The sequence below is a fragment of the Nilaparvata lugens genome, chromosome 2 (genome assembly GCF_014356525.2).
Source record: "Nilaparvata lugens isolate BPH chromosome 2, ASM1435652v1, whole genome shotgun sequence".
NCBI classification, from domain to species: domain Eukaryota; kingdom Metazoa; phylum Arthropoda; class Insecta; order Hemiptera; family Delphacidae; genus Nilaparvata; species Nilaparvata lugens.
Window position 1 is genome coordinate 23,609,316 of NC_052505.1, and position 26,806 is coordinate 23,636,121.

At 34.0% G+C, this 26,806-nt stretch overlaps 1 protein-coding gene across 1 annotated transcript in view; it reads right to left on the reverse strand.

The window, feature by feature from the left end:
* The window catches only part of LOC111049685 (thrombospondin type-1 domain-containing protein 4), a 488,755-nt gene that overhangs the window by 267,548 nt on the left and 194,401 nt on the right, over positions 1-26,806 (reverse strand). The window contains exon 4 of the mRNA XM_039420017.1: positions 13,023-13,153. Coding sequence (XP_039275951.1) covers positions 13,023-13,153 — 131 coding nt within the window. The remainder of the gene's footprint in view (positions 1-13,022; positions 13,154-26,806) is intronic.

Here is a 26,806-nt window from a genome sequence, read left to right on the forward strand (position 1 = left end):
ACATATATGAAACTTCAGAGTTTGCGGGAGTGTGATTCATTATGTCAAATATGATAAATGCTAATTAAACAGTGACAAAAATGATAAGCGAAGATGCTTAAAAAAGAGACACAAACCGGGACTTACAGTGAACAGTGATGTGTAAAGTGTTTGGATACTCTTACAACAAGGTATTTATACTTAAGTTTTTTACAATGCTCTAGCGCCCCCAATGTTTTGTTGATTTATTCTTGGCTAGTTTACAGGCTGCGACTTATTTTCCAACCGGCTTAAACACCTAATATATTTTTGACTAGAAAGTAATAGCAGTTTAGGCTTATAAAATATAATCTCTCTTTATAAACATGTAATTTTTCACAGTACTAATAATATAAAATTTTCTTTAAAACATATAATTTCTCTCTATTTAAAGCTCTTGTTTCCCCAAAAAGTAATACAAATTTTCCTTCGCCAGTTTTCCTCACAACTCGTATAAGTTATCTATAATTTTCAATATGGTTATTGACTTAATTTCAAATAATTATTCAATGAGCTTGGCTCTCATCATCAGTCCCACGTTGGTACGACATGTCTTTGTGTCACGTTATTCTTTATATTTAAATAACGATTAGCCTCCTGCTTGGCATCAGTCGGTAAAGCATGAGATTTGATATAATTAGGTCGTGGTTTTCTAATAGTATTCAGTCTTAAAAATCTTGATAGGCCTAGATATGGGCTTCTCCTATAACTCTTGTAATTCAATAAATAATAAATATATATAAATATGATACTTATACTATAGTGTTGAGGAATAAAAAATAAATTGCACACCATGAAAGTTTCATACATATATTACACAAATAATGCAAAGATCAATCGAGGCAAAAAATATATATAGAGCGATAAAAAATATAATATAAAAATAGAACAATAATTGAAATCAATAAAAATATCACAGGCTAACTTTATATTCTAGATTTATGGCACGAATCATTACCATGTGCCTTTATCTTAAAATCATATGCATTCTTTGCATGTAGCTGCGATATGCACTTGCTAATACTTGTCGACTTGGATAATTCAATCAAAAATATGTGCTCTAAGATCAGCTTGATAAATTAGCCACTAATAATCCAAATATATATATATATTAAAATCTCTAGTATTAGTAGATTTATTTGTATCGAATATATTTTTATCTCAGGGTGCAAGATTCGGCACCTGACGGAATAGGTAGAGCCATTCATCTAGTGAATTAGAACTATAATAAATTATCGCAAATTGTATTGCAAAAAATTAAATATTATATGCATATGTTTTAATAGCCTAGATTTCGTACTTCTTTGATTTAATAGAATTTCTAAAATATTGATCTATATTTTGCTTTCAAATAAATACCTTTAATACTAATTTTACTTGCGCAAGTATTACTCTTATTAATTTCTCAATTTATAATAAAACCCTTTCGGCGAGCTAGCTTTGATCATCAGATTAATTCGAAGCACTAGGGCGCCCATCACTAATTCAAATTTAATCACTCACGTGTCGAAAATCTTCTTGTAAGCCGCCGATGTCGATCCAACTCCATGTGGTCCGGGAATATGGTAGCCGGAATCGTCTCCTCCAAGGGGTTATAAATTTAATTAAAAATGAAAAATGACTTCTGCTTCACAATAGCATCACGAAGTCTTTTAAGAAATTTAATAATTTACTTTAACTTTAACTTTTACAAAATCATTAGTAAGGTACTTCGCTCTAAAATATTTGGGGTCCTCTTATGGTGGCATTTGGCTGGCGAGTGCTGGTTCTTCCTTCTCAAGTTTTACAGATCCTCTTTCCGACTTTCAAATTAGCATAAAATTTAAATATCTTAGTCCTCCGCCATTTAGGTTCAAATAGATCTTACAAAAAATACCAAAATATTGCTTAGATTATATGATTAATAATTTCTTTGCATTCGAGCCATATCGATAACATAGATTACACAAATTTTAACACAAAATCTAGTACATTTATATAAATATATAGAAATATTTTTGAACTGGCCTACAGTTGCCGCCTATTAACTGCCGTTTTACTATTGGTGCATGCAAATTTTATTCGGTATTCATGCGCCTGGTAACTCTTATTTCCTGAATACATTAAATTATTTTTATTTGGTTTTTTATTTATGCTCTTTGCATGCTAGTTAATATTCTATACATTAATATTAATTCCATGCTACCTAATAATTAGCCACGTGGACGGGTGTTTTTTCATATTGCACACCATCTGATTGCAATAAAGCTCTGCCAAGGGGTTTTGGTCAGATTCTACGTTCCTCGGTTTGATCGATCTCTAGGTCACCGATCCGTGAATACATGTACATAACCTCAATCTTCAAATATTTTATATAATAATCTATTTATGAGCAATAAACTTCCTTCAAATCCTTTTTAGGTTCTTGTACCATTTAGCCAGAATAAGCTGATGCTATCTAATCTTAGTTATTATCTATTTGGCGATATTAGCCAGTTACTTTATTTCAGACCTATTACTGTTTCTGTTAGGGCTTTTTGTCTACCCAGATTTAATATGTTACAATATATACAGTGAAAGTGTGATAAATATAATAACGTTCCATGAGACATTCTCGATAACTGTAAATAACACAGTGAGGTTGACTCCAACATTATTCAACCCATTTCAGCATTTCTGGCCCATAAAGGAGAGAGTTTTTGACAGAACGATTCAATCTCACGCCGCGAAAAGGTTCAGGGTGAACTCGTTGGATGAACAACAACACAGATATCAAGATTCGAACAGAGATACAAAGCCGGTAAGTTGGCAATTACAAGCGACTCTGATGTATTGTTCTGCTAAATATCGGAATTATCGTTGGAAACTCATTGAACCGAATAGAGCTCGCAAATATAATGGTGATGCAGAAGAGATAGTCACGAACGGCTCGAACAATAGATCAAAATTGCTGCACTCGTCAGGTTTCGACCACGATTTCAAAAAACACGGCCTTGATGGGTGGGAAACAACATATCAGAAATTAAAAGGTACTGTTGAAAGAAGAACTGGGAGAGAATGAGTGGAAGATGGAGGAAGTGTAATAGAGTAAGAGTAGAAATAAGAAATGAGATGGAGGTGGAGAAAAGAGAGAAATGGATGTGGAGGAAGACATGATGAGTAAAAGAGGAATGGAGAGATGAGAGATACGACGATAGATACAGGGAGACAAGCAAAACATTGAAGAGTGACTGTCGGAGACATAGAGAGTGAGTGACACAATAACACATAGAGAAAGCCAAGGAAAACATGGAGAGAGACAAGGAAGACAGTGAGAGTATCATAGATAATCAGGGAGTAAAAAAGAAAATATTAGAAAGGTATAGAAAGGAGAAGGGATTGGATGCAGACGAGTGAAGATGAAGAAGAAATTTGTCAAGGGAAAGAGACGACCAAAATGTGGAAGAAAGAGATGATATGAATAGTACAAGAGGGATGATGAATAGGTTGAATTTTAACTCGGTGAGAATATGAAGAGGGAGGAGAAGGAGATGGATAAATATAGAATAGGAAGTAGAGATAGAGTGAATGCGGATTCGTGATGGTAGGATTGTACAAATTGGTACATGTTGAAAAAGATGGGAACAGAGAAGACAGCAACTAAACTTATACGTGTGTTGATGGGGGAAATTCAAACGAATTGAAGAGACAAGGGGACAAGTAGAGAAGGAGAAAGAAGACAAAAGTATCAAAAGAATAAAAAAAAAACAGAGAGAGAAGGACAATATCACTGTAACAATATCACTGAGTTCAGGGGACGAGTACGGAGATAGAAGCAAACGAGTAAAAAACAGTAATAAAGCACACTTATTCTTCTTGGATCTCAGGTTGATGCTAAGAGAGAATAAATATGCTCTAAATGAAAGAACACAAACCATGGGAAGAACTTGTCAAAATTCGTCTGAAACTGAGATTCGAATCTCTCAGTTGTCCAGTTTCGTGACGAGCAAGTCACGTTTGTCACAATGCAGTTGTCCGAAATCTCTCCATTATTAGCGATTATTTCAGACAATTCGAATGCCACAGATTACAGGATGTCAGACAGAATCGAAATCGCATCCAACACAATAATCACTGTCAAACAGTAATACACACAGTAATGAGTATCGTATCTAGCTGCCAACGCATCAATTTATTGGACAGATTCCACCTCTAGCGCCCTAATTAAGCTAGTATCGAATGATATTAAGCTGGTATCAGCTTGCAGCCTTGCACACACCCACGGACCCACTTAACTAACATAGCCTAACTAGAGCTGAGGTATTATTGTGTCAGTGTAACAAAATCCACTCCCCTAAAAGCAGAGCTGTTATGTAGAATGGATTCATACCAAATGATTCTCTCCTGAAATTTAAATAATGGCTAGTTGGTTCATTTGATTTAATGTGTTTCCACTTACAGATGTGAGATACACAATAATGCTTCAATCCTAAAAGTAGTAAATGATTCAAATTGTAGGAGAAAGTGATTGGGTTTGAAAATTGCGCTTTAGAGATAATCCTACTATTAATTACATCATAACCAGAAATGTATCTACTTATTATTATAATTGTTTCATTAATTGATATTAATCTTATTTATTCATGGATTTTACATATGTTTATTCCATCATTGACGGAGTAATATGAACTATTGGACAGAGATTCCACCAAACATAACTTTTCTCATCCAAGTCACCAAATTTCTTAAAGAGAGTAGGATAGTGTAGATAATAATGGATACTCCTGCCCCTGAAGCATAATGTTCCACACTGAAAAATATTTTTCAAGTTGATCCTAATAGCAAACTTGTAAACTAAGGATAATAATATCAAGTGGAAACTCAAGCTCTGTATTGTTTTATCGATTAGCGACCTTCGATTACTACTGAGGATATTCTTGAGTTACTCAAGCCCTGATTTATGATTAGTTTCTGCTTTGCTGAGCAGAGAGTACCATGGTGCCTCATGTGAACGTTCACACTACTCGTGCATCAATCTGAGAACACATCTACAAGATCAATAGTATTTCCTCAACTCCATTCGCTAGCAGGGCTTGAACTTTGATGTTCACTTGTTTCTTCATGTACCACACAAAATAGCCTCACATCGAAACGATTTTAAATGGTTCATCACTTGATTCAATTTTGAAAAACCAGTTTTTTCCGAATCAATAAAGAATCGAGCTTACAACGTAGTCGACATTGTGTAACGCGGTACGGTAAGTGGTTTGTATCGGCGACCACCCAGAATATTTACGAAGTGTTTTCGAGTTAACATCTTTCTAATTTGATAACAAGCGAGTACCCTTGTACCAACTGAATTCGATTTTTATTAGGTTACACCTCTCATTTGAAGCACAACACACGATTGGTTACACACTCCCTCGATAATTTATTCAAGAACATCAAAAACTTGAAGAGGTGGGCCATAGAATAAGATTGCTGTTCTCAATTTTGGCATCAATTTTGAATTATATTGGCAACAATTCATTATTAATCATCATGTCCTATCAGGCCTCATAATTTCTATAAACTCATCTGAAGCTCATAATATTATCAAGCTGGATTTCAGTAAGACTAATGTCACAATACTTAGATTTTAATCACTCTCGAATCATAGGTTCACAATCAGAAAATTTTATTCCCATTCTATGTTCATCTATAAAGTACTATATACAGGCAGTAACGCATGTAAAGAATGAACCAACGCATGTACACCGCATGCAACCAATTTAATCAAAAACCTTTGCCTCATCTAACAGAAATTATTATCTATAAAATGCAAAGGAAAATTATATTCATAAAATATGTAAAATTTCTAATGAATTGAATTTTGTCATATACGATGAAAACCAATCACAGAATATTACGTTCAATCCAACTGAGAGTTTTCTAAAACGTATTCATACCCATGAAAATATAATATTATTATTTCTCATTTTTGTAGAACTTGTTCTAACATTATTTCAGTTATTCCAGTATATTCTGAGCATGCTACATAATCGAAGTGTTCCTGGTGAATACTAAACAGACTACTAATAATACAAACTACGCAGAATATTATTTCAACGGTACTGAGATTTAGAGCTTTCCGTCATGAAAGGTGCAACCACAATATCTTGACGTTCTCTATGTTCACATTGCTAGAACTAGTTTTAATCGCAAAAAATTGATATTTCGATAGTCGTGACATAAGTTCAGTAAAGAGCGTTATTTTCCACATTCTTGTAGTATTATATCATTCATCAAGTATTTATGTTAATATCATTATTATCTGCGATATAACGCTTATAATATCAAAGTCGACTCCACCACAATAAGTAGGGGATACTTTTTAACGCACCTTATCACAATGACATTTCGAATAATTCACATAATGATAATATCCATATATGGTGCATATAATATGGTATGCATATGGTATGATCCATATATGGTACCGCGTATGCTCATAAGTAAAGTGGCGCCCTATCTATTGAAGGCATTTCAATGGTGGATAAAGTAGCAGCAAGTAGCTAGGAGTAGTAGCAGTAGCAGCCAGAAGCTTTTCTAGGCAGACTGGTATCCTTTTAGTTGAATGAATTGACGCACCTGAGGCGTGTATGTGATATTTGCGTACAACAGTGCAGCGAACAAAAGGCGCATCTAATGATGTGGAAAGCGCTTTTAGGCACCAATACTGCACACGAGTTTTCTAATAGTCTCTCTCCGACGGCCACATTATTATCTACCTCTCTATCTCCTTGATACACTCTCACTCTCTCTCAGATCTCTGTTCTCTCTCTAAGATTCTCTAAATCTAATAGGCTATTATCTTCACCCGTTCTCCCTTTCCTTTTTTCGAATCTTCATATCTTTCCTCTCAGACTATCTCATAATCTCTCAAATTATCAACCCTTCCCAATCAATCAATATTTGAAATTTTTCTCTTTACCTATTCGTCAGTTCCAATTATATTCCAGTTTTCAAGGACTATAAATTCACCATCCAAAGTCCTGGTTTATTATTGAAATGAAGGATATCATTACTTTTACTTTTCCAAGATCTAAAGTGTTGATATTCTCAAACTCCGCCATTTTATCATGGATACTGCACATATTATAGAATCGTATTTCAAATTTCACTTAATCTCCATAACAATCAATGATTCTTAGCTCAAACCAAGCTAACTGAATTGCTAGCTTCAGTATCTAATTGCCAGCTAGAGTGTATCCGCCAGATTTCCAATCTACATGAATAAGAAAGTCAATCTAATTCATTTTTTTCAATAACTTCCTCTCTCTACCTCTCTCTCTTTCTCACACACTCTCTCCCTCTCTCTTTCAACTGTTATCAATCATTTTGTAAATAGAGGTGAAGAGCTCACTTCTGAAAACAGTTGAAACACATACACACATGCCGCTCCACCAAGCGACAGGGGGTAGCTCTCACCCACACTCATATCCTTGCTATTTTGATGCATTAAGCCCGTTGAACTCAACGGATGTACCACAGCAAACTATAAATGAGCAAGTTCAGTTCAACTAAAACAACCGGAATGCTGAAAATTCGGAGACCATCTGACAAGTTTCTGCAATGTGTTGAGCGAGTTATTAGCGGTGAAGATGGAGAAAGACAGAGGGAGAGTGGAAGAGAGAGATAGATAGATAGAGACTTTATTCTCCAATTGAGAGAGATGGAGACAGAGAGTGTGTGTATCCTATGGAGACTTTTTATCATCTTCTAAATAAACAGTACAATAATTACTACTAATTTTACACCTCGTATTTAAGCATATTATTGTATTTTTATATCAATTTCATTTCCAGAATACCGTAGCTATTCAATTAAGAGGAGAGTCTTGTTAGAGATGACTCATAGTTTGTAAACTATTAAGTATCTTATCCAATCCCTTATATTTGTAAGCATATTGTGTAGTGCTGATCAATTCTTGGCCTCAAAAAATTTCAGAAATTCATTCTGACATCGGAATATTGCTCAATTGTTTCTGAACTTCTAATAACCCTATAATGAACTCTCATATCATAATATCTTATTTTGAAAGGACTTAAACTTGCTACAGAAAGTTGCTACTTTAAAGAAAAGTTTTGCTACTTATTCTCCATTCATTTAATCCCTGGTCAATTTAGAAGGCTGAATGAATGGATTTTACCTTCAGAAACAATATTTTCAACAATTCAATTCAGAATGAAATAGCTCATTATTCTCTCACTAGATGCTATAAAAATCATGGGAAAAAGCTCCAACATAGATTACATGGGAGTTTCGCTTTTGAATGAACATTCCATTCTCTAATATACAATGTAATATTATCCTCCTTGAAAGAAAAAATATGTTCCAATTATCAAATTTTTAGATTGACAAGAATTCATCAAATTTAATAAGGATGTTTTTAAATGCAACACTTTGTAGGACAGAAAAATATTTTGTCTTATTTGATCGGAAATAGAAACTACGCCAGATTCCAGAATCAAGGTGATGAATTGAAGAAACGAAATCCATACACAAAACGAACATTCTCATTTATAGTGACATTTGGGAGCTTTTGAATTTCAAGTGGCCATCAACAGCATTCCCTGAGCTCGGAAATCTGGACTCCCTCCAACTTGCTAATGAATGGGGGCCTATTGTCTCTTCATTACGAGAATAATCTTGGTTCCTCTAATTAATTTGGACTTGTGAAGAAGTGAAAATATGTTCATCAAGCCTCTTGGAATCCTAATGATTCAATTTCGCTTTCAACTTCCCTATCCTCAAAACATTGCTGAAGTGAGATTCATTACAAATTGTCAGCTTCTCTATGAATAACTTCAATGCTGCTTCCCAACAAATCAACGCTGACAGTCTCTTACCACAATTTCCACATCAACTTTCACAGAGAATTACAATTGAATTTATATAATTTACAAAATAACACTACGCAATGATTTCAAATTGAGAATAACCTATTGTAGAGTATGTTTGTTTAAACAAGGCTTTCCGAACAAAATAGATTTTCCTTCTACCGGGTTCTCTGATTTATAAGGTATAATTTTTCGATCTTAGGAATTGCGATAGGAAGGAGACTTATGTTTTTTAAGACACTTTGTTCTATCAAGCTTAGGGCTCTGGAGCGTGTATTCAAATTATCCAACACCCAGAAACATGGCACGACAAAATAGCTCCATCAAAAATAAGATCGAAAAAATTAATACTTAATAAATCAGAGAACCCGGTAGAAGGGAAATCAATTTTGTTCGGAAAGCCTGTTTGAACAAAATTTCACACTAAAGAGCAGTTCTTTATTCAAATTCAAATTACTAGACCATGGATAATTCAGGATTCCATAATTGCCAAAGTTCTAAAATTACATCAATACTTCATTAAAACTTTCATTTGATAATCTTGTGGAAATGAATATCTCTGATTCATTCTTTCTACTAGTAAAGAAAGTTACAATTAGCTGTAGTTACTACTTTTTTACAATGACGTAATACTTGAGTTATTGCATTGATAATATGCTGGGTTCATACGTGGAATACAGAGTGATAGGAATGATACGGAATACAAATGAGTAAAATCCAGTTGAAGGAGATTCCGGATACCAAAGAAAGTGGAATCTACTGCAATCAATAAGACAACTTATTTTAAAAATCTACCACTGTTAATCCAAGTTCTTCTAGTTGAACAAAGAGGGAAGTGAACTTGGAATTCATTACAGTAGTTTCCTTGATTACTGAAGACTTTCTCAGCTAGCTTAATACTTTGTAGAGCTGTGTTACACAGAGTTCTTATAGAAACGAGTTATGGATTTTGTTCCAATCAAAATACATTACAGACCATTACACATTTCAAACTAGGAAATGGAATACACATAAAAATATGTCAACCTAGGGTTTTCAACTTGTGTTGCGTTAATCACCTCCCACAATAGAAAAACCAATGTCATTTATAAAAGAGTAAGCGTCAGCGCATATCATATCGATATCCAGGTATCATAAACGCTGATGAATTACTAACACAGTTTTCGTAGACAAAATATGATACGTAGGCTATACTGAAGAAGGAACTTCTTATTGGGAAGATATGAATGAATCACATCTGAATCATAGGCTTCTAGAGAGAATTGGATTGATCACTTGAAATCCCTACGAAAAAAAATAGGTTTCATTTTTTTGTAGCTCTGAACTGATAGATAGATATATATAGCAATAGATATATATAGCTGATATAGATATATAAAGCAATGAGCATAGCTTTCTTATTAAGAGTTAGTGTCTTAAAGACTACATGTAGGGGCTATAAGACAATGCAGGTCACTTTTGCTCTGTAAATAAAATCAGGTCATTCTACCTGCGAATTACCTCATTTGTGAAGATTGTGAATGACTAACATCTGATACCTTATACCTGGAGGAATATACCAAATTTTTCAGACTATTGAAATCGATAGATTATTAAAAAATTGCATTTGAAGGAAATCAAATTACCTTTGTTATCAAATTATTACCATTCATGTCAAAAAAGTACTGGAAAACGAGTGACGAAGTCAAGAAGAAGGAATGGAAGGAGAAAAAAAAGAAAGAATATGAAGAAATTGCATCACAGGAGTGGCCCACAGACCCATAGGGACGATTGAGCGGGTGGTTGACCCAAAATAAAAGACTCAACCCAAGTGGAGAAGATCCAATCATGATGGTCACTTAACAGATAAGAGAGAAAGAGAGAGAGACAGTGAGAGTCATGCCCCACGCACCCTCCATACGTGACCTCTTTACCCCCTCCCCCCGCCATCACGAGGACTGATCAAAGAGCTAATAAGTCGATCTTCTAATTGAAATCGATTAGAAACAAAACGATGTTCTTGGGAGATCTCTCTTATCCGGAACAATCGAGCAGTCCACCTTCTTTTGATCGCTATCCGATCTGAGTCTAAAGAGGCCGACCTCTTCACAGAGAGACTACCACTTGTTAGCGTATGTGAGAGAGAAGAAGAATGAAAGCTACCACAGCTGGGTATCGTGGATCACGATCGTCTATTAAATGCAGAACTGAATGAATGGGATGATTTCATTCCTTCAAATGAGAGGCAAGGTTGAGATGATCGCTCAAGATAATCGAGATTATCATTATTATTTTTAAACGAAGGAAATAACCTGCAGAACCAAATGAAAGAAGTGAGATGAAGTAACAATAATGTGGATCCTAACAAGCTTACAGAGAGGGAAAATAATTTATTCTCGATTAAACTGAACTTGTTCAAGATACACCATATCAATAATACCTTCCAGTTCTGTTATTGTTTTTGAATTTGTACTGTGAGAATATTCAATTTCAGCGCTGGCTGAATGGGGAGCATTGATGTTTTTCATGAGGGATGCTGCCAGTATGAATTGAATCTCACTTTATTATGGTGCCAACAAATCGTGTGTATTGTTGTGTTTGGGGTTTGATATTATTGAGCTTTGATTGATCCAGTCATGATTTCTAATCAGTGCTGTGATTGGTGAATAGCTTTTGAATGTGAACTATTGTGCAATTTAATCATGAAGTGTATTGTTGTAATAATTGCGGCACTGATTCGTTGTCAGTGTATTGAATTGCACCCGTGAGTTACAAAAAAATTCTAATCAAATCATCATGAAAGCTTTTGATAATATTATCAGAATACTGGAGTATCAGAATATAATTGTATCATTATCTATAGCCACAACACCACAATTAGAAATCTGAATTTTCTTCTCGTTCCTAGAATGAACACAGCTTTTGGTCAGAGATCTGTACAATATTTAGGTCCTAGAATTTTCAATAAAATCCCGCAGATCGCAAAGGACGAAATAAATATGGATAGATTTGAAAGAGCAGTACGGAATAAATTGGTTATAAATGATACTGGCATTCACCAGACCGAAGAGCTCATTGTAAATAGGATATAGAATGAACTACTGTCTTCTTTTTATTCTACCTTTAATAACTAACAAACATTTATAACTAAAATTTAACAATTACATTTTTTATACATGTTTTAGAAAAGAATGTTATGATCACCCCGACACATATTATTATAGTGGGGTATCATAATTAGAACTTAGTTTAGTATTAGCAATTTTGTATGTATAATATAACAACTATGTTCATCAATAAACATAGTAAATTGTATATGTTTTGTCAATAAACTCCTCTGGTTGCAATTCATTGGCAATCAGAGAAACTATTACTATTATTATCATTCATAATATATATCATATATCAAGATGAATGATTCACTTTCAGTTGACTTCCGTCAGCCAAATTTGTGTTCAAGATGAATTTTATAATATGAGCCAACGTAGGCATAGTACTGAATTTTTCAAAAATTAATCTTCATTCAATTATTTTGAGTTCAATGTTTATGCGATTTTATTATTTATTTATTGAATAGAGTAAACAATAAAATAGTCGGAAAAGAAAAAAACAGGCTATTGCCCAAAACTTCTTCAATTTTCTTATTTTGTCTTGAATTGTCTAAATATTATTGCGATTAGTATTAATGAACTATCTACTTTCTACTTTCCCTTCCTTGGTCTAAACTCTCTGGTATAAGATAGATTGCTTATTCCTATTTGTATTTATTTATTGTTAAAAATACTACAATTATAATATAATTATGATATTGAAGGAAAAAATAGGCTGAGCCTGTACTATTTCTCTCCAAACGTTTTGATAAAAAGTTAATGTAGCCCAAAGATAGATTTCATATTATACAACTTGTATTGGTAATTTTTCTAATATTTCAACTACAGTATTTTGGCTACCATTATTTATCACTTCTATGTGATAAAAGTTTACTCAGGATTTCTCATATACATTGGTATTATAAGAGGTCCTGGTTTATTTGATGGGTTAATTAGCTACTGATTGTCTGCACTCTCTAGTGCTCTAATTCAATATAAATTTCGTATGTACGTATTTTCCTCATCATTCTCCATTCAACTATTATAAGTTTGGAGTTTATGTGATGATTTGATGAAATTTTGATAATTTAGCTACCTTGGTCTGCACTCTCTGGTCTGCGTTGAGATGCCGCCTCCACAGCTTCGGGAGCACTCCGACCAGGATGACCATTGCGACCAGATTCCCAGAAGACCCTCTGCCACTCGTTCGCGGTACATCCTGTGTACCTGCAACATTCACAACATAAGTCAATTAATAACTCTAGTATCCTGAATTTATTACCGTTTTCAAATCAAATTTATTTATCCTCAATGATGGTTACAAAGTTTCAAACTCAAATGATGGTTACAAAGATTATTTGTAACATTTATTACAAATTATTATTTGTAATTAGGTTACATTCATGGTTACATGTTGTAATTAGGTTATTTGTAATAAATGATGGTTACATTGAGAGGTTTTCACCCTCTCAATGATTGAAGGTTATCCAAGTCTATGGATAATCATAAATCATGTGTGTGTTAAACAGATAAATGAATTCAATTTGAAATTGGAATGAATAAATAATTATAATAATATTTGTATGGCTTTTATTGATGGGGAGTCTCAGACGGAAGTTCCATTTCGCCTGAATATATCATTTGATCCGTCAATGTGCCTTACGACATAATTCAGCGGGGACCGACAAAATAAGGTGCCCATTCAATAACACGGAAGTGATCTAATTAAAAACTTTTGGCTATAAGTGAGTTTCAAATTGAAATTACAAAAATGAATAGAGTTGAAATTCATGAATTGGAAGAAATAGTTTAATATTTATAATTGGATGAAATCGAAACTCATTCTGTCTGCTCTCATCGAATTTTTATCTAGCTGTTAACCCTGTTGTCAATATTTGTAATTTGCAATAGGAAGCAGAAGTCTTCGAGGTGATTTATACCATTTAATTTGTATTTTGCTCTAAATTAGTTATACTTTTTTTAGGAATATTCGTTGGCTTGTATTTTGAATAACATGGAAGGAAAAAATTATACTTTTTTTAGTATAGTGATATGAAGTTTGTAATAATTTTAGCATACAAACATAAATTTCATATATTGATCAAATGTCTGGTTGAGGTATTGAATTTGGTTGGTTTAATGACTACTCTACATGCTTCCTCATCTGTGCTTAGACCTTCTAACCTATTTCAAATGTACGTTTCTAAAATAGAGATGCTTCCCATGTTATTCAAATGGAGTCACTTTCACGCTCTAGAGAGTTTTCCTGTTTCACCTCCCGAGAGCAAAAAAGTGACACTTTAGTATTATGTACCAGGGAATAAAGTAAGCACTTTAGACAGTAGCTGGAAGAAAAATCAATTTGCGTACCTGTAATCAAAATGTGTAAGTTGAATAATTATCGATAAAATTGTATTGATACTGAATCAATCATAGATAATAAAAATGTAAAAAATGTGCCTCGAATATCATTCATTGAAATAATTACTTCTGGTAGAAGAAGGTGAACTATTTTTCTTAATAAATTCAAGTGACAATCACAACGAAGCGAGCGCAATGAATTGGTTCATTAATGCAAGTAATTTCATATCATTATCACTAATCTATCATGATTTACAATCATTATACTTTCAGCATGAAACGAATATTGGTCTTTTGTATCATGATAATATCAATTAAATTCGTTTAATGCTGAAAGTATAAAATAAAAGTAAAGTAAAGTAATTGAAAATAATAAAGTAAAGTAATATTCGTCGAATGCTGAGTTCGTTTAATGCTCAAAATTATTTTGAATGAGAAGACGATTCCAATATTGAGTAGGTCCCACGTCCCATGTCACAGCCTTTACAATACTACACATTATACAAATCATATTGCGAAACTGAATATCATAGTGATAAGGATGACACCAAAATTCGATCTCATGCCTGATGATTCGAGCATACCAATAATAGATTATGTATGGAACAATGACTGAGTAATTGGGTTAGTCGTCAGACATGTTTGTCACGCCACCAATTCACGTGAGAATTATAATATCTGACACAACCACAATATTCACGCTACTCCCATGAGATGAACATTATTATCATGAGTATCATTCAACTTTGACCCTATCTTTCATAATATACATGTTATACATTGGATATTATTATAGGACCTTATTCATATTCATGTTGCACAGGGAAGTTCTGAAACAAACTATAATCAGAAGTGAATTATTTGAGGAAGTAGTGGTTTTTCAAAATTGTTTTCAGTATTGTGGAGTTCAGTTTGATCATAGAAGAGACAATATGACATTATTCTATTATTCTGAGGTCATAGTTTACTTCTAGTTCAACAGTAGTATCATAGGCACCTCTAATGCAAGGCCCTGGCCTACGATATTGCAACGTCGCAGTGTAGGCCTAGAATCAAAACATGATTGGTGAAAAAGATTTAAAAAAATTCCAGCTGATATTTTCACCAATCATGTATTAGGTTCTAGGCCTACACTGCGATGTTGCAATATCGTAGGCCAGGGCCTTGCATTAGAGGTGCCTTTGGTAGTATTCAATATCTAAAATTTCAATTTTCGCATCAGCTGATGCTAGGCTTTTCATTCTGTTTCTGTACAAATACAGGTATAATCAGCTGATGAGAATTGAAATGCGCGTGTTCGTAGTGCTCAAGTCTGTACGCAGCTTTACAGAGATTTCATTTCAGATTGATCATGTAAATTGTACATTTTTTGCTTGAACTTATTCTAGCTTTCAGTGGACTACTTACAAAATAATCACAAGAATGAGTATCTATATATTATAATGTTCATTCTAATGATACTTGGGATCAAAGTATGAAATCATTTCAACAATCATCCACTGGTGTTTTCACAATCCTAATTGTAACTAATAAACCAATAATTTCTAAATAAATGAGTAAAAACAATTGAATAACATGGAACTGAACATTTGAAGCAGTAAAAGTTCCAACAAACAATTCATTTGCGTTTCGCTATTTTTTGTTATGATTATTTACTCGTTGTTCGCTCAACTAGGTCCAACTCAATTTGAAAAATTCGGTGTTTCAATTTGAATTTGATTTGGGTAGTTTGAAAATGAAACATTATTCAAATAGTTTTAATTTTGTTCGAATTATATTTTCATATTCAATGACTACTACATTTTTATTTCATTTATCAACTCACGTGATGAATCTGAAATAATGAACATATGCGTGTATCAATCATTAATGTTGTGGGAATTGATGGGCAAGTTTGATTGTTTCGCAGTGCACTGCACTTGGTCCATTTCGGTTGAGAGATCTGATTGATATGGCAGGTCCTTCGCCACCTCATTATGCGACACTCTCATTTGGTTTGTAGAACAGTGTCATCGATTCGTGTTCAATGTTTCACCAGAACAAGCTGATTGAATATCTCTCCTCTCTCGGATGCGAAGTGACAATCTCTACCAATCAGGAGCGTTCAGAATCAAACTTGTAAAAAGAGATAAAGAACTATAGGATTTATAAAAGGAAAAGAGAAGAGAAAAGAAGAAGATTTAAAAAGAAGATGAGGAGAGGGGATGTGGAAAGGGGAAGAGAAGAGGAAAAGCTGAGAAGAGAAGAGAAGAGAAAAAGATAGAAGGAGGAGAGAGAAGAGTCAAGGAGAACAGGAGTGAAGTAAAGTGAAAAACCAATAATATTATTTATTGAAGATTTTTTTCCAATTTATCAGGCAATAATTTGACATATAGTGAGGTCAAACTCCACAGAAGTAAAAAGTGGAGGAGCAAAACAGAATCATCACTACTCACGTAGTGTAAAGTGAACGTGGGAAAATAGAGAAAAGCAAGTTGGAATTCAGTGGAGACAGAATGAAGAAACAACTTGTATTGGTTATTTTTCCAATCATTCAACTACAGTATTTTTAATACCATGATTTATCACTTCCATGTGATAGAAGTTTACTCAGGATTTCTCATATACATTGGTATTATAGGAGGCCTGGTTTATTTGATGGGTTAATTATCTACTGATGGTCTGCACTCTCTAGTGCTCTAATACAATATAGATTTCGTTTGTTACAACCATAGAGAAACAATAGCGTAAGTAGATATCCCATGGTATAGGGAGTTCATGTTGTAACTTTTACTGTTATCTCAAGCCGATTACTGTTGATTATTGTAGATTTTTACTGTTTTGGCCGGATGAGAGTGTACGAACAGCACAATATGAGAGACTACCAGTGTCACACAGCTTCAAGGGAGAGAGCTACGTGGACTATAGGCTTGAGATAACAGTAAAAGTTGCGACATAAACGCCCTATACCATTGGATATCTACTTATGCTATTGTTTCTCTATGTTACAGTAAGTATTTTTCTTATCATTCTTCATTCAACTATTATAAGTTTGGAGTTTATGTGATGATTGGTGAAATTTTGAAAATTTAGCTACCTTGGTCTGCACTCTCTGGTCTGCGTTGAGATGCCGCCTCCACAGCTTCGGGAGCACTCCGACCAGGATGACCATTGGGACCAGATTCCCAGAAGACCCTCTGCCACTCGTTCGCGGTACATCCTATGTACCTGTAACATTTGCAATATAAGTCAATTAATAACTCTAGTATCCTGAATTTATTACCGTTTTCAAATCAAATTTATTTATCCTCAAAGATGGTTAAAAGTTTGAAACTCAAATGATGGTTACAAAGGTTATTTGTAACATTTATTACAAATTATTATTTGTAATCAGGTTACATTCATGGTTACATGTTGTAATTAGGTTATTTGTAATAAATGATGGTTATATTGAGAGGTTTTCACCCTCTCAATGATTGAAGTTCATCCTAGTCTATGGATAATCATAAATCTTGTGTGTGTAAAACAAATAAATGAATTCAAATTGAAATTGGAATAAATGAATAATTATAATGATATTTGTATGGCTTTTATTGATGAAGAGTCTCAGACGGAAGTTCCATCTCGCCTGAATATATCATTTGATCCGTCAATGTGCCTTACGACATAATTCAGCGGGGACCAACAAAATAAGGTGCCAATCCGATAGCACGGAAGTGATCTAATTAAAAACTTCTGGCTATAAGTGAGTTTTAGATTGAAATTACAAATGAATAGAGTTAAAATTAATGAATTGGGAAAAATGGTTTAATATTGAATATTAATCATTTATTGATCATCAATTTTATGATTGGATGAAATTGAAACTCATTCTATTCATATATAATAAAATTTCATCAGCTGAAATAATAGAATTTTATTGATACTTAAACAATATTGTAGACGAATACATGTGAAAATGTGTCTAGAATACCATTATTTCATGAAAATTTTATTTATTTATTCAACGTTATTGCATTTATTCAAATTCTAATCAATGAATAATAATTATTAAACGAAAATCCAAATTAAATGCTTTATAAATCACCCTGATGTAAGAAGTACCAGGTTCGATTTCCGGGCAGGTAAATAATTTTTGGTTGGTTGGTCTTATCAAATTCTCATCTAGTTGTTAACCCTGTTGCCAATATTTGCAATTTGCAGTGAGTAGCAGAAGTCTTCGGGGTGATTTACAGCATTTAATTTGGATTTTAAATAATAATCAATCATTATTTGAATTAATAACTTCTATTATTGAATTAACTACTTCATGCAGTAGAAGATGAGACATTAGTTCATTAAAAATATCCAGTGATTAGGATGAAATGAAATCAAAACTCACTGGTAAAACTAATATTTATGAACAAAATACTGTTGAAAAACAATTTGTGTATCTTCAATTGAATGTGTAAGCTGAATTATTGATAAAATTTGATTGATACTGAATCAATCATCGAAAATTGATGTAAAAATATGCCTCAAATATCATTCATTGAAATAATAACTTAGTGAAAGCTGAACTATCTTTCTACATAAATTTATGTGAGAATCACAACGAAGCGAGCGCAATGAATTGGTTCATTAATGCAAGTGATTTCATATCATTATCATTAATCTATCAGCATTAAACGAATATTGGTTTTTTGTACCATGATATTTTGAATGAGAAGACGATTCCAATATTGAGAAGGTCCCACGTCCCATGTCACAGCCTTCACAATACTATACAATATACAAATCATATTGCGAAACTGGATATCATAATAATAAGGATGACACCAAAATTCGATCTCATGCCTGATGATTCGAGCATACCAATAATAGATTATGTATGGAACAATGACTGAGTAATTGGGTTAGTTGTCAGACATGTTTGTCACGCCACCAATTCACATGAGAATTATAATATCTGACACAACCACAATATTCATGCAAATCCCATGAGATGAACATTATTATCATGAGTATCATTCAACTTTGACCCTATCTTTCCTCATATACATGTTATACATTGGATATTATTATAGGACCTTATTCAAATTCATGTTGCACAGGGAAGTTCAGAAACAAAATTATAATCAGAAGTTAATTATTTGAGGAAGTAGTGGTTTTTTAAATTGTTTTTAGTATTGTGAAGTAAAGGTTGATCAAAGAAGAGACAATATGACATTATTCTATTATTCTAAGGTCATAGTTTACTTCTAGTTCAACAGTAGTATCATCGCAGTGTAGGCCTAGAATCTAAACATGATTGGTAAAAAAGATTTGAAAAAATACCAGCTGATATTTTTCACCAATCATGTATTAGGTTCTAGGCCTACACTGCGACGTTCCAATATCGTAGGCCAGGGCCTTGTATTAGAGGTGGCTATGGTAGTATCATAGCCACCTCTAATACAAGGCCGCGGCCTATGATATAGCAACGTCGCAGTGTAGGCCTAGAATCTAATACATGATTGGTGAAAAAGATTTTAAAAAATACATGCTGATCTTTTCCACCAATCATTTATTAGATTGTAGGCCTACACTGCGACGTTGCAACATCGTAGGCCGCGGCCTTGTATTAGATGTGGCTATGGTAGTATTCAATATCTAAAATTTCAATTTTCGCATCAGCTGATGCTAGGCTTTTCATTCTGTTTCTGTACAAATACAGATATAATCAGCCGATGAGAAGTGAAATGCGCGTGTTCGTAGTGCTCAAGTCTGTACGCAGCTTTACAGAAATTTCATTTCAGATTGATCATGAAAATTATACATTTTTTGCTTGAACTTATTTTGGCTTCCAGTGGACTACTTACAAAATAATCACAAGAATGAGTTTCTATATATTGTAATGTTCATATTTTAATGATACTTGGGATTTCAAAGTATAAAATTATTTCAACAATCATCCACTGGTGCTTTCACAATCCTAACTGTAACTAATAAACCGATAATTATTTATAAATAAATGAGTAAAAACGATTGAATAACATGGAACTGAACATTTGAAGCAGTAAAAGATCAAACAACTCATTTGCGTTTCGCTATTTTTGTTATGATTATTCACTCGTTGTTTGCTCAACTAGGTCCATCTCAATTTGAAAAATTCGGTGTTTCAATTTGACTTTGATTTGGGTAGTTTGAAAATGAAACATTATTCAAATAGTTTGAATTTTATTCGATTTGTATTTTCATATTCAATGACTACTGCATTTTCATTTTCATTTATCAACTCACGTGATGAAACTGAAAACAATGAACGTATGCGTGTATCAATCATTAATGTTGTGGGAATTGATGGGTAAGTTTGATTGTTTCGCAGTGCACTGCACTTGGTCCATTTCGGTTGAGAGATCTGATTGATATGGCAGGTCCTTCGCCACCTCATTATGCGACACTCTCATTTGGTTTGTAGAACAGTGTCATCGATTCGTGTTCAATGTTTCACCAGAACATGCTGATTGAATATCTCTCCTCTCTCGGATGCGAAGTAACAATCTCGACTGATCAGGAGCGTTCAGAATCGAACTTGTAAAAAGAGATAAAGAACTATAGGATGTATAAAAGGAAAAGAGAAGAGAAAAAAGAAGATTTAAAAGGAAGAAGAGGAGAGGGGATGTGGAGAGGGGAAGAGGAGAGGAAAAGCGAAAAAGAGAAGATAAGAAGATAAAAGGAGGTGAGAGAAGAGTCAAGGATAACAGGAGTGAGGAAAAGTGAAAAACCAATAATACTATTTATTGAAGTTTTTTCCAATTTATCAGGCAATAATTCAACATAATTTATAGTGAGATCAAACTCCACAGAAGTAAAAAGTGGAGGAGCAAGAAAGAATCATTACTACTCACGTAGTGTAAAGTGGACGTGAGAAAATAGAGAAAAGTAAGTTGGAATTTAGTGGAGACAGAATGAAGAGACAAAAAATGAGTATTGAAAGGTAGAAAAGAGAGATGAACAAGTGAGTAATGGGAACATGTAAGATAAGTGGAAAAAGTGGGAAAAAGTAAAAGTGGGAAACTATACAATAGGAAGAATGAGAGTGGAAAAAATTGAGTAAGGAGAAAAGAGAGGTATTATTGATGAGAGGAAGTTGGAGAAGGAATAGAAAGATAAACAATATGTTAAGATGTGAAGGAGACGTAGAAAAAGAATATGAAAAGATCAAGTTGAATTGGAGTACTGGTGAGATATGTAGTAAGGAGATAGAAAATTTGCAAAGAGGTTAATGGATAATAGTAGAAGAATAATAGGTGGAATGAGGGAATGGTGGAATGGTGATGATGAGGGTGAATGAGGAGAACAAGATGATGAAGAAGACGAGAAATATAAGAAAATATAGGACTGGAAATGGCAAGTGGGGAAAAGGCATAGAGTAATAGGAAGAAAAGAGGAAATTGACACGACAGGCATAGTTAGTGAGTAGATAGGAGAGTGGGGGAAAGATAAAGGTGATGAAGGAGAGACAAGGAAAGAGAAGAAGCTGGAGGAATAAACGTTGAAAGAGTAGGAAGAGGAGGGATTAATTGCGTCGGAAAAATAGTTGAGCTAGAATAGAAAAAATAATAATGAAAATAGAATTTGAATCTAGAGGAAGAAGAAAAACAGGGAGGAAGTGGAGGAAGAAGAAAAACAGGGAGGAAGTGGAGGAAGAAGAAAACAGAAGGTAAGGAAGTGGGAAGAATGGAAAACCACCCTAAATGGATTCGCTGCCACATGCCATATAATAGCTAGTACAATGCAAGTGGTGGAGCAGAGCATAGCAGAGCAATACAGGCTGATAGCATCTTAATGTGATGAGCTCGGCTAAGATAGTTCTGATTAATACTGCAACGACTCACACAGACCCAGTCATACTCCTCTCAATATTACCTCTTCAATGGCCTCTAACTGCATAGTACAGCTTCCCAACAATTCGCTATCCAATATTGAGTTCACCCTCCACACTACTCCTTCTTTTTCTTCTTCTTGTTGTTGTTGTTGTTCTTCCTCTTCTTCTTCTTCTTCTTCTTCTTCTTCTTCTTCTTCTTCTTCTTCTTCTTCTTCTTCTCTTCTTCTTCTTCTTCTTCTTCTTCTTCTTCTTCTTCTTCTTCTTCTTCTTCTTCTTCTTCTTCTTCTTCTTCTTCTTCTTCTTCTTCTTCTTCTTCTTCTTCTTCTCTTCCTCCTCCTCCTCCTCCACCACCACCACCACCTCCTCCCAATTCTTTACTTGGCGTTATTTCTCAGATTCTCTTTCCCATAATTTTCTTCCTAACTCTATTCTACCTCATCATGTTCATCTTTTATCTACTGGTACTGAAAACCTCATTCTCATAATATTTTTCTCTCTAGAGTTCCTACTCTACTCACTCTTAGTTTCATATTTTACTCATCTTTGTTGTTGTATTTTTACAAATTTATTCCTCTTTTCCGTTTTCCTCTTCTACAATGTAAATATTTTACAAATACACCTTCAATGTGTCTCACTCATCATACTTCTTGTTCTTGTACCTTTCTTGTCTTTTTCTTAATTTGCATTGTGTCTACTACAAGGACATCTTGTCTTCTTATTTTGATGAAGTCCTGGAGAGTACATAATGTGGAAATATTAAATCTTCAGTGAGATTCACTCTGATATCAGCATTTTTTCAAGGACAGTTCAAAGTGGATCTCATTATACAAACTTCCATTACTTGTCTACTGAGTTTTATGGATCTTTTCGAGTGTTATGATGCTAATGATGAGGTACACTATATTGCTGATATTCATTTTCATCACATTCAATGGTGTTTCAAATTATTCCCTTATGAATAATTTACTCAGAGTCTTCTCAATTCACGATTACTCTGCTTCATCGAATGAGAATCTTTATTATTATGTAATTTTATTGAGGATTTTATAGTTATGGCACTAGATTGCTTTGTCAGTTTCACATACATCCTGCTACTAGAGAGCAGATTTGTTTCAAATAATTAATACCACTAATTTAATGTTGGGCCCATGACTCAATAGCTAAAATTTGGATAAAAAATATACAAAGAAATCAGCACCAGTTTCAGGACTAGTTTCACCTTATCGTCTCTAGTTTCATACTTCTCTGCTCTAATAGCTTGATGAATAAAAACTAGTAGTTCGGAGAACAGTATAACTCGCTACACTCACTAACATTACTACTCACACATGCCCGCCTATTCACACACAAACACACATACAAATTGGACAAGTAAACAAGCAGCTGCAAGGTTTTCTACATTCAGCTCCATTCTTATTTGAACGGACACGTTTCCTGTCTCTTGATTGGTCGATGATTCAGAACGGTTCAGTTGATGAATTACCAAGCATCTATCATTCCAGTGGTTGGAAAGATAGACACGCCTACTCTCCCCTGATTGGTCAACGGTTTAAAACGTTTCAACATCTTGATCCAGTCACTAGATGGCAGTAGCTACGAGCTGATTAATCGCAGTACTTTAGTAGAAAAAAACATATCACTTTATTTTCTCTCTGGCGATTGGTTGACAAATCGAGAACAAAATTTTAATGGCTTATTTAAAAAGTCAGAAAAATTTAACGTACTCGGGAGTAAGAAATTGGAAGAGGCAGGTATGTCAGCGAGATGATTGGAGTCGAATTGTCAAGGAGGCCAAGGTCCACGCAGGGCTGAAGAGCTTCGTAAGTATGAAATGTCAAAAGTAAGAAATTTCTGGTAATAATTTGGTAGATGTTGAAGATCTAATTTCCACCAAAAAATAATTTAGTCGAGCCTTCGATCCCAGACTTCTTTGATTGCGATGGAACTTTGAACGAGCATTATTTTTGTGTTTGAAGTCAATCTACTCATCTCAGATCATGTTAACAGTGAATTGGAATGTTTGAGAACAGCCAGCATGATTCGGGTATACAAATCCCTTATTTGTGAAGTTGAACTCAACTGTGAATCTGTGAAGTTGAACTCAATCGTTTAAGGGAGGGATGTAACCTGAGGGTACATATATAGTGAGATAGAAAAGAAAAAGACAGATAGAAATGAAGAACGAAAATAAAAAGAGCTTCATTTCTTTGTCTATAGAATTAAACAGAATGCTTCAATGACCATTGCATTGGAAGCTTGGAGTGTTATTTGCAGATGATAAAACCCACATGAGCTCGAGGATTGTGAGTGAGCAGTAGAAAATATGATAAAAAATAAGAGAAGCCCACAGCTCTTTGTAGATTCCCGGCCGATTTTGAAACTCATTGAAATGAGTAGTAGGTAGGGTACATCAGAAATATGACAGATCAAACTTTTTGTTCAATGTGTTGGATATGTGAGTAGATGTGTCTTCAAGTGCTTACTAATATTTCGTAAATATAAAATTTGGTAGTCAAAATTTTTATTATTAAATTGGGCCTTCTCATCAATTGAATTTTTATATGATTTTTTAGTAAATGCAAGTGTAAATATCTTTGAAACGATTTGAGATTTTTGTCATTCATTTTCTCTTAGAATTCTGTATCCAAATCACGTATCATATAGCCACTTTTTTCAGGCGAACCAAAATTTTAAGCGATAGAAGAGGATTTTTTCATTCGAATAGGATCTCAATAAATTCTCAATATCAATGTCTTATTAATTCTCAGTGAAACCTACTGTCCAATTATCCTTGTAGAAGAAATATAAAGCTGTTCGCATAATTTGCAACAACCATATTATATATTACGATGGATAACATTGAATAGAACGACCCCATACTGATACATCGTTATCAATCCGTAGTGAACTAACATTTATTTGATCTTTACAAATAACCCCTCGATACCACAACATCAATTATTTCAAATTCAATAGAGATATTTTAATACATTTGTAGTCAATGCAACTTTTCCAAAGAGGGCTCAAGGGAATAATGGACTTGACTACTGCAGTATTATAAGTATCAGCAAAGAGGATGCAAGATTAGTAATGAATATTATCTTTTCCTATAGTATATGATGATATTAGTCAACTTATTTACGTGAACGTCATCAACCTGATGGCTTCGTTTGACCAAAATTGGATTCAATTGGAATACGTCACTATACTGTGCTATACAATCACGAAGTAGCAAATGAGTTGTGAATGAATTCAAATTTCGAATATTTACACATCCTTATTTGTCGTGAATGAATAGGCTAGTTACTATTTCATAAACAAACATCAATAACCAATAGTGTTCTAAAAAATCCTTTGTTTGCCTTCCAGAAACGCCTCCGAATACCATTTTGAATCAACATGAATACCTAAACACAAATATTTGTCCAATATCCATCGCTGCCAATGTTCGATACCAAACCATGGATGGGTTTGAGTGTGATCCATGATCCATGGATGATCTGAAACATCGATCAGCTGAAATAAACATGTCATCCTTTATGGCGACAGCGATTCTTGCACCAATATTTGTTCACTTTGCGTCGAACTTTGCTCTCGTGACTGCAGCCGTAGCTCGAATAATCCTCTGAATAAACCAATTGCTATGCATTATTCACCCGGAAACTCGTCATCCAATAGAAAGGTTCACTTTCAACTGTCAGCAATTCTTATAAGCATAACACCATTGCAATCCGTTCAATCCATGCTGACAGTTTGGATCTCACTATTGCAGTGATGACCTTTCATCGAATGAAAGATGGAGATTGCAAAAAGGAATCACTGTAATAATTCAGTTCTGCAGATTTCAAAGTTTTCAGTGAGATTTAAAGTGGAATTGGGCAGATAATGTGAGTTAATCTGATGATAATGCTTAATCCATATCAAATAACGATTTGGAATACACTGTGGAACAATGGGTGGAAGGGCGAATTTTTCATTTGATATTTTTCAATGTGAGAATAATATTGCAGATATATTCGATTCTATTAGCAATAGCATTTTTCTATGGTCTAATTCGTAACCATCAGTAATGAATATACTGTGAGTACACCCTATTACTAAAGCCATCTACGCAACTAGTAAAATAGTTTGGAAATAGTGTAACCGAATCGTCGATCAATTGGGAGAAAGTGTGGTGGGTGTAAGTATGAAGATAATACATAATCAAGCATCTTGTAGCTATGTTGCAATTCAGTGATAAGATTTTGAAGTAGGCATACCATAGAATGGAAATAATCAATGCCTGAAATTTGGGAATAGATATACTCAAAGTACTTCACAGTGTAGATATTCCTTGTTTGTGGCAGAAATTGGAATTGGAATCGTCGTGTATCGTTGAGCAATCAGGATAAAGTAGGCGTGTTTTAAAATATGGGGGAGCATGCAGCAGCTAAAGCTTTCTTGTAGTAAGAATGACAGTTTAGACTGGGATGATCTGACGGTTCTAGTTCTGTAGTTCATGATTATGTAAAATGTTGATCCAATCAGACTTTGAAATTCTCAAAGATTTAATAAAGTTTCCAGATGAGAAATAGTTAGAGTTTCTAAAGTTAACGAAAATGTGCTTGAAAAACTTCAGGAGTCAATTGATGACATTTCCTGTGATGAAAGTTTGCCTGAATTTAAGAATAAAGAGAGTTTATGAGTCCTGG